We start from the raw sequence: 17,200 nt of genomic DNA on the forward strand, positions 1-17,200 counted from the left end.
GGGAAGCCACACTTTTGAGCAAAAATGTGGACATACAAATTTTCATGTGATGTACAATGTACATTTTATTAATATAGCACAATTAAACACAGCAAAGCTGACCAAAGTGCTTAACAGAGTAAAGAAAATATTAAATATAAAAACAGAATAAAACAACATAGAAGACAGACGATTAAACAACACTAAAATTAGATCAAAATGCCTAGGAGATAAAAGTTTCAGCCTTTTCTTAAAAATGATAATAAAAGGTGTAAGGTGGATATCCAGTGGCGACTGATTCCATAAGCAAGGAGCAGCAACTGAAAAAGCTCTATCACCCTTGGTTTTTAAACATGATCGAGGGACATACAAAAGATACCTATCAGAAGATCTTAAGGATCTGCTAGATGAATGTGAGATAAGAATATCTTTAAGATAAGAAGGAGCTTGATCATTAAAGTCCCTGTAAAGTCAAAATTAAATATTTGTTCTGAGTTTCTCACACCACAGACAAATCTTATTAATCTTATTAACAAATCTTATCTTAAGGATCTGCTGGATGAATGTGGGATAAGAATATCTTTAAGATAAGAAGGAGCTTGATCATTAAAGTCCCTGTAAAGTCAAAATTAAATATTTGTTCTCAGTTTGTCACACCACAGACACATTTTATTAATCACCCAGCCAAATTTGAATCATAAAAAAAATCTGCCAAGTAAATACAATTGCTTATCAAAATCTCAATCAAAATCATTCTCTGCTCTCAAACGCTGGGGGCGTGTCCGCTGTCGGCGCTCAATTGCGACACTCAGATAATCGGTTTGCCCCATTCTGCAGTGGATTATCAGTGAATCCCAGTTGTCTCTTATAAAAGTTTGTAAAACTATCCGGTGTAAAGTCACTGCAGAGGCAGGTTTTGGTGGTAATCCTCAGCTCTCCATCAAGGTAACTGTTCAAAAAATGTATCCACCTCTTCCTGATATCATCGTTTTAGTTCTGTAAGCTGTTTTGTAATTTGTAGGCTGTAGTAACTAATGGTACTGACAGTAACTCGCGATCGAGCGGGCGAACTGATGCGAATGTGCTCTAGTTATGATCGTGTTAGGGAAGGAGCCAGGCTCATTGGCTCCAGTGCATCACATTAAGCCACTGTTTTAGCTAGGGATGCACAATATTATCGGCACGACATCGGATATGAAAAAATTAAGCCAATATGCCTTGCCGATATGATAACGTGTTGATATGAGCCTGCAATAACTCATGTGTGCAAGGACTGCTAGCGATAAGATCATGTCAGCCTTGAAGTGAAAACAAGCAAATACATTGCATGTATGTTGATTTATACCGACAGTTTTTAAATGCTGCCTTGGATTTGTGAATCAAAGCAGGATTGCCAGGTTTTCTCAACAAAACTAGTGCAAAACAAGTGGGGGCGCTGTTGTTACAGTAATAAAATGAAAAGTAGAATACACAAAATAAAGAAGTTACTTCTTTTTCTGAATAAATAAAGCGGTAATGATGTCACAAGCATGACACTTGTAAATTAAAGGTCCCGTTCTTCGTGTTTTTTTGAAGCTTTGATTGTGTTTACAGTGTGCAATATAACGTGTTCATGTTTCGCGTGTAAAAAAACACAGTATTTTTCAGACAATTTACTTATCTGTATACCGCTGTTTTCACGGTCCTAAAAACCGGCTGATGAGTTCCTTGTTCTATGAAGTCCCTCCTTCAGAAATACGTAACGAGTTCTGATTGTGCCAGCGGTTCCCGTGTTGTGATTTGACCGCAGCTTAGCGCACGTTGCCCGGTTCCTGTGTTGTGATTCGACAGCAGCTTAGCGCACGTTGCACGGAAAGGTCACGCCTCTTAACGGGGAGATGTATGCGCTCAATGATCTCTAAGTACCGCATCCCTGGGAAAGCCAAACAAAGGTGATGAAAATAACAGCGTCTCGACGGCATGGCGACAAACACAATATACAAACGTAAAACTTCCTCTTCTCCACGAGAGCAACAAGACCACGCCCCCTTTTTTGCGTATTCTTGTGGGCGGAGGTTAGTCAACGAACTGTTCTACTGACGTCATTAAAGCAAGCTGTACCAGGATGTAGTCCAAGCCGGCCGTTCGCTGTAGGCTTTGAAAGGGAACTTCTGTTAAATAAAATATCTCGCTTGGCATTGAACTTTGAGCTTTATAATTTTACAGGTATTATTTATGCTCTAACAGCAACATTACACAATAACTAAAGTTTGAACAATGGGATCACAAAGAACGGGACCTTTAAATACTTTTATTTACAGTTTATTAATCTGTAATAAAATGTTATGAAATGGATGATGAAAAATAATCCAAGGAGCACTAAAATAATTCTATTTTTTTTATTTGAAGCTAAATACAGCATTAACTGATACCATGTAACCCCCACTTCATGTGCACAAACATTAAATCCAAAAATAAAATATTTAGGTTACAACTGCATCTGTCTGGGATGAAAAATCACTGACTTTATTATTGTTATTTTCAGCGCTTTTAATATACTCTTATTATAAAAAGAACTTTATTAACATTTATTTATCTTTAACAAGTATCCTTTTAGTAAGGAGACCTCAGAAATCTGAAACCAGAATTAATTTTTTTTTTTTTTGCTCAAAATGGTGGTTTCCAAACACAAACAAAGGGAAAAAATAAACATATATCGGTATCGATATCGGCATCGGCCAAAATTAGTTGAAAAATATCGGCATATCGGATATCGGCAAAAAATCCAAAATCGTGCATCCCTAGTTTTAGCCCCGCCCAAAGAAATCCTGAACACAGCAATTATGATACACTTATAATAAGTGTTTATATTGGGACTATTTCAGACCGGACTGGTAGGAACCACTGCAGAGGAGCACAGTCCCTGCGTGACTCACCATAGACATAAACAGAGAAAGTTGATGAAGTTCTGTTTAGAGCGCAAAAAGTTACGGACTGCAGCTTCACGCCAAGGTGATAATACTATCTGCCTCACTGCTACAGGATGAGGGAAATAACTGTCTACAACTAATTGTACATGTCACCAAGAGCCCTCTAGACACAGAGCCCCTACCTAATGCCATGAAACTGTTTGTTAATGGGTCCAGCTTTCATGAGCAGTGAACACACTTCACAGGCTGGTCTGTTGTAAACGACCATGGTGAAACTGCTGACTGTGGTTCTCTTTCAAGCGAAGGGGCTCAAGTTGCAGAACTTCTCATTTTGATACAAGCCCTGCAGTTTGCTTAAGGAAAAAGGGTCAATGTGTACACAGACCATAAAAAGCATATGGAGTTTCGGACCTGTGTGGAAACGCAGAGGATTTTTAACTACTGCTGGACTTCCTAACTCTCACCAACAGCAGGTCATTTAACTCATGGCGTCATGTGCTCTCCCTGCAGAAGGAGCTGTTATCAAAGTAACAGGACACTCAAAGGACAACTCGCCTGAATCAAAGGGAAACCAAGCTGCAGATGCCGCTGCCAGGGGGGCAGCAAAACAAACAGAAGGAACTGTCAGTGTAATGTCTCTTTCTCCACAGGAGGAGGGTTGTGCCAAAGACATCTTTGCACTATATGCAGATGATGATGCTGATGAGGTAGAGCAATGGACAGAATTAGGTGCAGACGAGCTCAGATGGACTGTGGAAATTTAATGAGCAACTTGTTTGCCCTTCTTCTGCTCGTACTGAATTAATGTCTCCGTTTCATGGTTTGGCACATGCAGGTCCTGAAAAGTTACATACAAGAATGATTTCAAAAACATGGTGGTCAGACACCGTGTCCTAACTACACGCGATGCGACGCCGCGACATGTGATAAAAGGTATCTTTTCCATGTTAATTGCAGTTTTTGTCCTAACCAGCCACGACGACGACACGCGATGAATCTATTTTAGAAACGGTTTCTATTTCTGCGACGTCGCGGCTGGAACAACAACAACATAAAACATATTCTCAGGTAATGTTTATGTGCTTTATTTAATGTTAAAAGTGCGTAATGTGACTTTGAATATCATTTAGTGCTCCCAGCTTTGTCTTACTAAAAGCAACAATGGATAATTTACCTCAGATCTTGAAATTAAACAAATGGAAACAAGAACGTTCGAACTATGAACAAACAAGTATATTCTATGACAAAGATTGTCTTAGTGACATGTATTTGTAGTAATGTTTAAATGGCATGATATTTGTGAATTTGATTATGTACTTAGGCCTATCCATTTCCTTGCGAGTGCCGTCAGGATTAATCTCTGGTGCTGTGCATTTGCCGCGAGAGCCCGCTCACACGCTGTTCTGATTGGCTGTGGCTTTTGATTGATTTGTCGCATCTCGTAGTCGCGTCGCGTGTAGTTAGGACACGGTGAGAGATGAGAAATGCTTGTACCGATTTATGTCTCAAAACGAATTCACCGTCAAAGCTTAAAGGGGACATATTACAAGATGTAAAATAAGTCTCTAATGCCCTGAGAGTGTGTATGTGAAGTTTTAGCTCAAAATACCCCACAGATAATTTTTCATAGCATGTTAAAATTGCCACTTGCGATGAGAAAAAAAACACACCGTTTTTGTTTATGTCCCTTTAAATGCAAACAAGCTGCTGTTCCCTGTCTGTTCTTTCAAGAAGAGGACGGAGCTTCAATTGCTTGTGCAACAACTAGGCTGAATCCGAACTGCCTGAACTGCCCCCTATACCCTTAAATAGGGCACTATTTGAAGGGACAGACATTTGTAGTGGTGTCCAAAACCATAGTGGATTATTGAGTGCACTCATTCTATCCCACATTGCACTGCAATAACGAGTCCGAATTCGCTCACCTGTTTTCATTCACTCCTTGAAGTGAACTGTATTAGTGGACTAAAGTAGGGAATAGTGAATGAGGGTTTAGGGGGCGATTTTGGATTCAGCCAACAACAGAACATGTCAGAAACTAACGGTGGTCAATTCGAACCGGAGTCTGACAATAATCCCTACAGAGCCAGATAATATATGCTGCATGGAGACAGAACAGGTATAGTTTAGTTTAATTCCGGTTTTAACTCAAGTTGCCATCTTGCTTTTATTCACTATTAGTACAAACATGTTGTAGCGGGCCAGTCCAAATGATGGCCAAAACTTTACTGATGTATTTTATGCAGTTTATTGTTCATCACACAAAAGATGAAGCGTCTGTTTTCACTCCAGAAAATCACTGTAAGAGCTGAATAAAACACAGTACAAGAAAAATGCGCATTAAAGTCTTGTCCATAAACACTCTCTCTCCCAATTGCATTATCATCAGCATACACAGCAAATTACACAAAAACACTCCTTACAACTAACAGCAAACAAATATATACAGACCGTCTGCCTTTTCAGGGGGTGCTTAATAAACTGGTGGAAACGTACAGATTAAGGGGCGGTAATATTATATTATAATAGATCCCCTTCCTACGTCAGAAAGGGAGAGAAATCTGAGCAGCTCGTTTTTTCACATGCTTGCAGAAAAATGCTTACCAAAACAAAGTTAATGTGTTGACCTTTTTCACATTTTCTGTGTTGGTAGATGCACCGGGGACCCGATTATCGCACTTAAACATGGAAAAAAATCAGATTTTCCCTTTAAGATTTCTTTGTGACATGCTTGCTGACACACCTACAAATGGACTTAGTAGGTTCGCTGCCTCCTAGTGGAGGATTCACTTTAATGATTGTTTTTTTTTTCTAGATGGGTGGAGGCGTTTCTACTTAGAAACTGCACAGTAAACAACAGAAAAAAAACGGGGGTTGCCATTACAAATTAATTCAGATTATTATTTGCAGATTTTCCCCCCAATAAGCAAGAAAATAAGCAGTAGCATTTACTACAGGGCAAAATCAATATGGACACAAGACGGTCTGCACTGCGCACACAATGAATTATGGGTATGACAAACAGAGGACACGGTGTCCTCTAATGAAAGTGGGGATTGTGGGTTGCTCACATGCTCTTCATGAGTCTCCATGATCTGTCAAGACAATGCTGCGTTTATCTTTCCTTTATTTCAGTCTGCCTTTCACCTTTATTTTACAATAGAAAATTCAAATGCATAATTATGCAATGTAATATTTATTATAGGAGCTTTAAATTATATTTTGCGTTATTTCTTATAGTTTGCAGTTCTCTGTTCATTTTTAAATCCCTGTTTTGTTTTCACAGCCACTGTCTGCCTCTTATGTAACACGATTTTCCATTATACATGCAGTATTGATCAGACGTAGTGATTGTAACCTTGCGTGTACATGCCCGTTCAGCTATACGGTTTCATTCATCCACCAAAAAGAACATGTTTGCTTCATTTGAGAGTGTTTATGCAAAATCTTTGACTAACACAGATTCAGATTTTTGATGAAATGCTGTAATTCAGGTATCTGCTCTTAAGGGATAAAAATGTAATACTATTGCTTAAGTATCACAATTGTTTCTACACTACAGTGAGAATAGAGAAACCTCGGTTTCCTTTTCTCTTTAGAAAAATATCTTTCTAATTTCAATTGTATCTCCAGAATTTCAGAAAACATTTAGATTTAGCAAGATAACAAATCTAGAGACTTCAACCAAGGCTGCATTTATTTGATCAAAAATACAGTGAAAAAGTGTGATATACTATTACAATTTAAAATAACTTTTGAACATATCTCAAAATGTAATTAATCTATGGTGTCAAAGCTGAATTTTCAGCATCATTACTCCAGTCTTCAGTGTCACATGATCCTTCAAATCATTCTAAATCTTAATTATTCAAAACTATGGCTGGTACTGTATATTTCCAAGAAAGAAAGAAAAACAGAGCTATGCTCTCCACATATAGTTTTATGTATAATGTCTTAACATTAGCCTACTATTTTATTTTTATTATAATTTTTTTAATCCTCCAGAGAATTATTTTAGAGAATGGCTTTAGAAGTCTATATTGTGCTGTTTTGTTCTTTTGGAGCATTTCTTTTATAACAAAGCACAATCTCAACACATTTTGTGTTCCCTGGAAGAAGAAAAATATACATTTTGGGTGAATATTCCTTTAAGGCACTTTTAAAAGTGTTTGATTTGTGAAACTATGCGTGTGTGTGAGAACAGATACTGATATTTCAAGAAACATGGTCAGTGAAGAATTTTACTTCTGTTTGAATATTTTACTGCCATCTAGCTTTATTTTCAATATTAATGTGAGCATTCAATAAATAAATAATAAAATCTGATTGAAGCCAAGAACTAAAAATAACTACCTCCCCTAGAGGTGGAAAAGAGAGTGACAAAAACAAGATTGAATAGACAATAGAAGAATAAAAATAGATTGGAAAGACTAATGCAGTGAGATTTCATGTATTGCTTCAGCTGCTTTGATTTGCCTCAGAGAAAGTTCTAGAAATTAGCCCAGCTACAAACTAAGCTTCAGAAGAAGATGGCACTCAATGTGCAGACATACCCAAAAGGTTTTTTTTTTGTCAAATGAATCAATATGAAAAAATAATAATTTAAACTGGGGGGGGGGGGGGGGGGGGGATAAAATAAACAGATTAGTTTTTTTAAGCAACTTCTTGATCCTGCAATCCTATTATAGTACTTTTCACAAATAAATAAATAGTTAGAAACATGAATAATAGGGAAGTATACACTTTAACCAACAGTGGACTATGGTAAGTAATATGGTAAGTTTGTGAGCACTGGAAATCATATTTTCTCAAGCAAATACCAGGTAATGACATGAATATGACAATTTATCAATCTCTGCGTTCTCACCGCTGACAAAATAAAAGTCATGTAGCTGTCAAAATAAAAGCTACTTCCAAAACGTATCGGCTAAACAGAAATACTTGGTTGCATGGCTGGTTGCATAAACTGCTTAGACTAGTAGTCTTAAAAGTTAGTCACCCCCCCCCCCCCCCCTAACTTTTTAAAGTCAGTTACATAAAAAGGTAGATTGGTCTAATTTGATTTAAATTAAAACTGATTGTCTAATGGCTAGTTGGTCAAACTAGTACTTGAGACACAGTCTTAATATAACATGCCAATAATGTAAAAATCACTACTACTAGACATAGCATGAATAATAAGGCAGTGTGATATTCTGAATATAGCCACAGATAGACTTACTATTAGGCAGAAAAACAGACATTCAACAAACCCTTGTCAAACTGACATTAAAATCACTACTACTAAAGATATAGCATGAGTAATATGGCAGTGTGATATTCTGAATATAGCCACAGATAGACTTACTATTAGGCAGAAAAACAGACATTCAACAAACCCTTGTCAAACTGACATTAAAATCACTACTACTAAAGATATAGCATGAGTAATATGGCAGTGTGATATTCTGAATATAGCCACAGATAGACTCACGATTAGGCAGAAAAACAGACATTCAACAAACCCTTGTCAAACTGACAGTTAATCAGACATTCATAATAAGTGTGTAAAACATGCAAGACCTTGGACTTTTCGAGCTGAGTCTGAGCCTGTCTCTCAGCTTCTCTGCGTAAGGTCTCTTTATCTTCCTCCAGAGACACATCTGAGTCCGATGGCCGACTAGTGTATGAGTCCGCAGAACCCTATGGCAGGAGCAGAGAGATTTCTTTTTTTATATACATAAGAGAATGTTGGTAACCATTGAAACAAAGCAAAACATAAACAAACAGCATCAACAGCAGTTAATCAAACTTAATGCATCCAGGGCAAGCTATTTCAGTGTAAAGTCCAAAACTGCTGACCACTTGGGATGAAAATTTTTACTGAGCAACTTTTTATGTGCTTGGCCATGGCTTATTAAAAAGAAAGAAAGAAATACCCTTATAAAAAAAAGAAATACACTTCTATCATGACAACTCTCTGAGTGTTTGGCATAGTAATGGATATGTTAAAAGTCTCATGGTGTGGATTTTTTTATTATTTTATAATGTTTCCTGAGGTGTACTTATATTGTTAGTATTATTTTTACATCATAAGATGTCATAATTTAGAAATAAAAGGCATTCCTGATATTAGCCTCTGGCTTGAATGCTCTGTTTCAAGGACGTCTTTCAAGGGATGTCTGCTGTGAGACGTCAGTGAAAACGCCCACTGTTGTGATTGGCTGACATCTTTGCATTTGAAATGAGTATTAGATTTTGTGGTGGAGGGGGCATGGCATGGTCTGCAAACACTGCCAGAGAGAGAGAGAGAGAGAGAGAGAGAGAGAGAGAGAGAGAGAGAGAGAGAGAGAGAGAGAGAGAGAGAGAGAGACAGACTGGGTACTCGTGGACCAGAGAGCTGGAGAGCTGGAGAAAGATTGCCAAGAAAGTTTTATTGTATGGAGTTGTTGAGAATTAATTTTGTTTGTATCTGAGTGTTCTGAATAAATACGAGTCCCAGTCATGCAAACCCTGTCTTCTTCCTCCTCCTACGAACTTTTTAGCATGTGGAACCCCTCTCGAATACTTTTACTACTTTTTTTACCATTACAGCTGTCGAGATGAATGAATCGTGAAAGTGTTGATTATAGCATTATTTTTTAGATCTTTTCCCATCACATGAAAAGCTGCAGTGATGAGCATTGAGTAGACAGACAGTCTGTTGATCGCGTGAATGCAGTGATCTCGTCATTGCAACGCTATTTCTCTCACAAAATGCTTTGACCACAACTAACAGCAAACACAATATCGATGTGAATACATCAAGAGCTTCGTTGTGCAGCATAACAGTGTCATTCTTTATAACGGCAGTTTGGGCAAGTGTGCAGATATACTCGCAACATGTGATTGACAGCTCCGAACATTATAAAGAGAGTGTTCTTTGATCGCTCTCTGTAGTTTAACACACTTTAAATAACAGATTTGTTTCATGCTACTAACGGAAGTTATGTGAAGTTGTGAAGTTAATAATTTACTCACTGGCTTGATTCACTGATGCATAAACAGTATTAAACGATTAAGAAAGAAAGTCTGTGTGAACTTGAATAATTAGCTACACATCAGAAATCACTGATCACAGATCAGGCATTAATGAACACTGTTACTCACTGTTTGTGGCAGTACTGTCGAATCCATATGGTAAAAGTCTGTTTGTAAAACCTGTGCTGACATTGCGACTAAAATAAACTGAATCCATTTTCTCCAAAAGAAAGGGGAGGTAACCGTTCCCTGTATGACGACATACAGGAAAGATTCCAGATTGGCTCGTCTGAGCTCACATTTTCTCAAAGGCAGAGCAGGACACCCAGAACTCGGTTTGCACCTATCGAAATTTCTAGCCACTTAGGGACCATATACAGGCTAGGGGAACTCCTATTAATGTTTAAAAACCTCATAAAGTGAAATTGTCATGTCATGGGACTTTTAATGTTGATATGTTTGGTATTGGAGGAATAGATCTGCTGAATGATGTGAATGGTTTTGGTGGACTACATCGGACTACGCAAGTATCCCTCCTAGCAGATCTAGCCGTTAGACAAGTTGGCTGCCATAAGGTGCAGTTAAGGTGTAACACTATGTGTATTGTGTACTACTTGTGTACCTATTTTGTTGTTGTTGAGGGGTGTCCCTAGTGATCTACCAGTGTGTTACATGCCTACATACCAGTGCATGCGGGCAGCTATTTAAAGGGTTAGTTCACCCAAAACTAGGGCTGCGCAATATATCTAAATTATCGAAATATCGCAAATGTTCATATTGCAATATGCATATCGCAACGGCACGCAATATCTGAATGATTTTAATAGGCTACTTCAACATTGTGAAAAGTGTGCGTTTTAGGACGACGCATATAGCAGAGAATAGACTGGGCACACGACTGTTACTTATGTGACTTGCTTGACATTAAAAAGAGTTATTAAACGCAATAACTTGCGAAAAACAACACAGTCTGACACAAACACCAAAACGTGTGCACTAGCCGCCTCTCTGAAAGCGTGTGATCCCTTCAGTTCTGTTTCGTGTCTTGTTACACACTCAAACTGTCAAATACACACAGGTATGTCAAAATGGCTGTCTTGACGAGTATTCATGTAAACACAGTCGTTATGCTTTAAGTGAACGATATCAGTTGGGGAAAGAAACCGAATGCGTGTCAATAGGATCTGTGCATTATGTCTTAAAGTGACAGCCTGCTAATACAGAAAATCTGCCGCTGTCTGTCAAACAACAAAAGAAAAAGAGAAAATCATATTGGCTGAATAACCTCTGTATCTTTATTATGTATCAGTGTATATTTAATTCATGTGAAGAAAGATACATTTAAATAACAAAAATAATCGTCCACCCCTAGTTCAGGTATCTTTGTTTACCTGGATGTTCTGGATATTGGCATGACATTTTTTGTTTTGTTTACATTGATGTTAAAATTATATTGTCAGATTTGTGACATAAATTTTTGCTAAAACACTGCTGGTCAATTTCAGAAGTTGTAGCGGTGCTTTCTTTTCCCAGAAAGAATGTGAAACACATAAATGGTATCATTCTCATTTCTTAAATATTTTTTTAAATACAATTTAAATAGATTTTAACCACTTAAAGCAATATCGTATCGCATATTGAATATCGCATTATTTATAAAGGTATTGCATATCGCATTTTTCTTCAATATCGCACAGCCCTACCCAAAAATGAAAATTCTGTCATTAGTTACTCACCCTCATGTCATTCCAAACCCGTAAGACCTTCGTTCATCTTCGGAACACAAACTAAGATATTTTTGATGAAATCCAAGAGCACTCGGTCTCTGACCCCTCCATAGACAGCAATTAAATCAACACTTTCAAGGCCCAGAAAGGTATCGTTAAAATAGTCCATGTGACTCCAGTGGTTCAACCTTGAGTTTATGAAGCCAAGAGAATACTTTTTGTACACAAAAAACAAAACAAAAACTACTTTATTCAACAATTTCTTCTTGCCTGTGTCAGTCTTCTACGAAGTTTATATTGGCCAGCTCCTATGTCAGCATTACATGCGTCGTGGTGCTCACGTGAACAGCTTTGGCCAATGGTTAGCCGGAGTGCTGGCGTAGCTTTGATGTAACTCGGAAGCGCTACACTGTATTTACTATGTCAACAGCGTAGGAGACTGACAGACGTGACTAAATTGTTAAATGAAGTCGCTATTTTTGTTTTTTTTTTAGCACAAAAAGTATTCTTGTCGCTTCATAAAATTAAGGTTGAACAACTGAAGTCACAAGGACTATTTAACAATTTACAGTCACTGTCTATGGAGAGGTCAGAGATTTCTCGGATTTCATCAAAAATATCTTTGGAATTTGTGTTCCAAAGATGAACGAAGGTCTTACTGGTTTGGAACGACATGAGGGTGAGTAATTAATGACTGATAGTACAGCTCTCTTTGAATGGGGAAAAATTTCAATTCAAAAACAATTCTCCAAAGCTGTTCACACAAAGCTTACAATTACATTTCATATTTTAAATCACTAATAAAACACAGTCTCATACATTTTTTTGTTTTTGTTTTAGCAAATATTCTGGCATTTTGAGTGGTGAGTGGATTCTGACTAATATTAAACTTCAAGGATCAACAATCGTTGTGATTGGCTACACCACTCACTGCGCAAAAGCACCGCAAATAGAAATATCCGAAGTTATCCAGAGCACAAACACAAATACGCACTGGAATGTTTGCCAAATCTGTTTCGTCAATATTATTATTACAGTTTCAACTAAGGTTGCACTTGCTTTCATTTGATAATGCCTGGAAAACTGCCTTGACACATTAGGTAAGTGGAAAATGATTAATTCTAGTTCTTCATGTGATACAAATCTACTTACGCTAGCATATATTTCTTAGTACCTAAAACTCACAGCTTCACTATTAGTAGAGACTCTGTCAGGTAGAATTAGTTCACACATAATCACTCTCTCACTAATGTATTCATATAAATGTAATCTTTACTGTGCTACTTTATCTGCATCTGATTCAGAACGAGCACAAATCTGTGAGAAATATAATGACCCAAAGACAAAAGAACTGATCAACTAAGCTGTTATGAAGGAGCAATAGCTGTTGTGGGCAGCACCGTCTCATATGCCACAGCTTTGCATAAGGCAAGGCAACCCGCGTTTGAGTCTCGAGATTCAGATTTATTTGTTCATTAATGACGTCATCGAGGACTAGTCGACTCGACTTTCATCACATAACTGTCTACTTTTAAAAAGTCGTTCAACCCTTAATTTGGGGTAAAAAGCAGCTGATAAATAGCTGGCTAACTTTTCGATTTGTTGACGTCATGGTTAGATTCAGATGTAAATATCATAAATCAAGTTTGGTGTCCACTTTAGAGATAAATCACAATATTTATAATGAAAAACCAGCATATTTAAAAATATTATATGAATAATTTTTGTTACTACTGTAAATCTATATTAAATTATTATGGGATCTCCGCTTTCAGAATCTTTACTTTTTAAAATGATTTTGTTTCTGTACTTTTAAAATATATTTTTATATTAACATATTTTATTGACAGTATATTTATTGAACAAAAATTAATTATTTTATTTATCAAAATAAACAGAAAATAGTACAAATGTTGCTAAAGTGATAGTTTTGAACTAGTATTAAAATATTTGTATCAATACTGAGTGCCTTTTGCCCTACGCTGGTGAGCCTTTTACCTTATTTATATATATATTTTTTTTGTCAAATTATACACTATGGGAATAGTAAAAAGCAAACATTTTCTGAAGGTGTGCCTTTAGCCCAGTTGTACCCTGCTTATTACAGAACCCCTTTTAAATATTTTTTAAATTGCAAACTGAATGCTTTCAGACACAAGCAAATTAAAATATATTATAGTTCAAATATATTTTAAATGCAGTTAGGTGAACTTAAAGGCACAGGACGAGGCCGAGAGCTAGTGTTGTGGTCAAGTCCACCTAAACCGAGACCAATTCGAGACCAAGAACAGTGTGTGCCGAAACCAAGAAAAGACCAAGACTTTGTGGGGTTGAGACCAAGACCAAGACAGAGTCAAGACAGAGACCAGACTGGCACTCCTTAAATGAATCTAAAAGATCCAAATCTACTGTCTGAGAAATGTCTTGTATTTAATGAATAAATACAATTAGAATAGTAAGACACTTTAGCGCTGTTACAAATCAAATCACCAGTGTTGGGCACATTACTTTAAAAAAGTAATGTTATAGTTACTAGTTACTACTTACAAATAGTAACTGAGTTAGTAACTGAGTTACATCATTATAAAAGTAACTAATTACCAGGGAAAGGTTTTTTTTTTTTCTAAACTTGGAACCCCCCAATATTAAATATGTTAAATGAATGAATTGGACACTAAATAGAATTATTATAAAACATTGTACATTAATGTACACTATTGTAATGTTGCTGTGGGACAATGTGAGACACCTATCAAATTCAATACATTATTGTAAATATTATCAGTAGGCCTACTGTGGTGTAAATATTGTGTAAATATTATCAGTACTATACTACTACTTTGGTAGTGGAGCTCACGTTATCACCTGGGATTTTAGCCACTAATGTTGTGGCGGCATGTGATGATGTGAGGCTTCATTAGATTAGAATTACTAGCCACCGACGTGGAGAGACTCTTTCTTCCTGCTGCACGTTACATAAACATTCTTACCTTTCACCTCAACGAGGGAAAAGTAGCGCTTATACTTCCAGTTTGCGAAAGCTACCTTTTGAAGTCGTTGGACTTGGTGTGTGTGACTGTGACTGTGCATATGCTTGTGCGTGCGTGAGAACTCAACCACTATCAACCTCAACCTTGTCTCCCACCCACCAATCATCATCAGTTATGTGTTCCACCCCACCCACCCCCCAACACGCATGGCATGCACGCCCGCACACACACACACACACACACACACACCAATCAGAGAAAAAAAAACACATTGCAGGTCCGACTGACAGAAAGCCTGTTCGGATGAAAACCGCTTCAGTGAGCTCAATTATAGTAACGGCGCGTTTTTTTTCCCTCAGTAACGCTAACGGCGTTGTAACGGGAGAAACAGTAATTCGTTTGATTACTCGTTACTGAAAAAAATTATTCTGTTAGTAACGCCGTTTATCGTCTGCAAATCACTAACAATAAAATTCATGGTACAGAAGTTGCATTTGAATTTGTACAATTACACCTGCATAAATAATGTTCAGATGAATTTAACATTAAAACATTATTAACATTATTTAAGTCACAGAATCATTTATTCAACCGATTTGTTCAAAGCAGCTGATTCATTTAATAACGAAATGTTGCCGAATTAGCAAAGACACAGTTTAAAATGTGTCATTTAATATTAACTTCTTGCTTATTGAACGTTTGTTAAATCAGACAATGCACCGGCAATTTAGTGATATCCTTGCAGTTGTGGTCTTCTTGACTGGTCTTGAGATTAAATGAGAAGAAATGCAGTCGAGACCGAGACAAGACCTTCAAAAAATGGTCTTAAGACCGGTCTCGAGACCAAGACCGAGTACTACAACACTACTGAGAGCCATGGGAGCTGAATGAGGCTGGGGGAGCGAATGCTAATGAGAGAACTAACCCTAACTCTAACCCTAAATCAAGAAAACAAGAGCTTCAAACAATAAGACTAACCGTGTTGAGCTATATAGCAATAATTCATTTTCTGTCGATGAATGCGTCTAAACAGTTGCTCACTAATAAAACGCATAATATATTAAAGCGTCTTTTAAACCGGGGGTTAATTTGGCATCATTACCATTTTTTTTAAAGTGTACTTAAGAAGCAGTAATTAAAGTGTACTATCTTTAAGTACACTTAAGTTGCCTTTTTTATAAATAACATTATATTACAGTACAGTTGAAGACTACTTATGCACAATCAATACAATTAAGCACGCTTCTTTTTCATAAGGGTAGTAAAATTAACACATAAATACATTAAAATGTGTGCATCTCTGTAATAGTTCTTCCCCCTTTTGTGCACTAGGCAATAGAGAGAGATTCAAGGAAATGTTTAGAGATTAAACCTTCACACTGACTAGGCACTGAGTTAACATGAATCATGGTCACCTAATGTCAAGCAAGGTCAGAAGTGAAATGTGGGTGTTATCATCATTCAAGAACATACAGAAAATAAATCACAAGGTGCTCAATATCATACTAGCATATCCTTTTGCTGTCAATTGTCAAACGCACAACTCACTCGAACACACAAATAGAGTAGATTAAGATTAATAGCTTCTTACGCCAATGTTGTTCTTGACTCGGTTTCCTGTTGCTCGTTTCAGCAGTCGTATCCAGGAGGCCTTCATCAGCCAATCCAGTTAGAGCATTTGCTCTCCTCACCATACCAACCACAAACTTCAATAAACTCTAACAACAACTATACACCGCCCATCATCTACCAAATTATACGCAAACATTATACTTAAACCTGAGAGCTGCTACAGTCAAAAATGAAATGATCATTAAGTTAAAAGAAAAAACTAAATCTATATCAGAGCAGAAGGTACTCGTTTGATAAAATGCATGAAGGACCTCAACAAATGCACTATTGCTATTGTTCAGCTAAACTGTTTTCTTTCCTGTAGCTTTGACTAAAACTACAATTTAACCCACATAAAGTCAAATGCTACCTAATATCTCGGCTGTTGCCCGGGCTAATGTTATCAATGCTAGATGTGCTGTCGCTGTGGGGACGAAGAGTTCTGCTGTGTTGTTGATAATGGCACGCAATTCCATGTGCTTGCTCTTGATCCCTGCGCATAGTGGATGATGAGAGCTGCAACGGCCTATGTATTTCCTCCTAGAATGAATGAGAGTCGGTCCATCCCGCTGCAGCAGCACCACCACCGAGCCAGGCTGTCATGCTCCTCTATGAAGAGCCCTTCCCCGCTCCCCAGAGCCCAGCGCTCCGACGCTAAAGAAGCAAGCACGTTTGCTGCAGTGATTTGCACCTCTAACTGCCAGTTCTTCTTTCACACGTTGTCCTTCCCGCCTTCTGCATATTCCTCAGTCAAACATCAGGCACCCGGTTTTCTGTCAGCTCTAGTCTTCCTGTGTCTCTGATACGTCCTCTGTTTTGCCTTCACTCAGCCCTCTTTTCTCATCTCCCACCCTCCCCATCCTCCTCGCTCTCTGCCTCTGCGCTGGTCTTCAGAGTCTCTCCATCTGTGTGTCGTCTTCTGTGATTAAACGCACTGCACATTTACTTGTGTGTGTGCGAGAGCATGTGTGCTGTGTCTGCAAAA

The 17,200-nt window shown here is 37.6% G+C and overlaps 1 protein-coding gene across 1 annotated transcript in view; it reads right to left on the bottom strand.

The window, feature by feature from the left end:
- The window catches only part of cacnb2a (calcium channel, voltage-dependent, beta 2a), a 65,813-nt gene that overhangs the window by 37,841 nt on the left and 10,772 nt on the right, over positions 1-17,200 (bottom strand). The window contains exon 2 of the mRNA XM_079810696.1: positions 8,451-8,570. Coding sequence (XP_079666822.1) covers positions 8,451-8,570 — 120 coding nt within the window. The remainder of the gene's footprint in view (positions 1-8,450; positions 8,571-17,200) is intronic.

This window comes from Gobio gobio, assembly GCF_949357685.1.
Source record: "Gobio gobio genome assembly, chromosome: 2".
Taxonomy (NCBI): Eukaryota; Metazoa; Chordata; class Actinopteri; order Cypriniformes; family Gobionidae; genus Gobio; species Gobio gobio.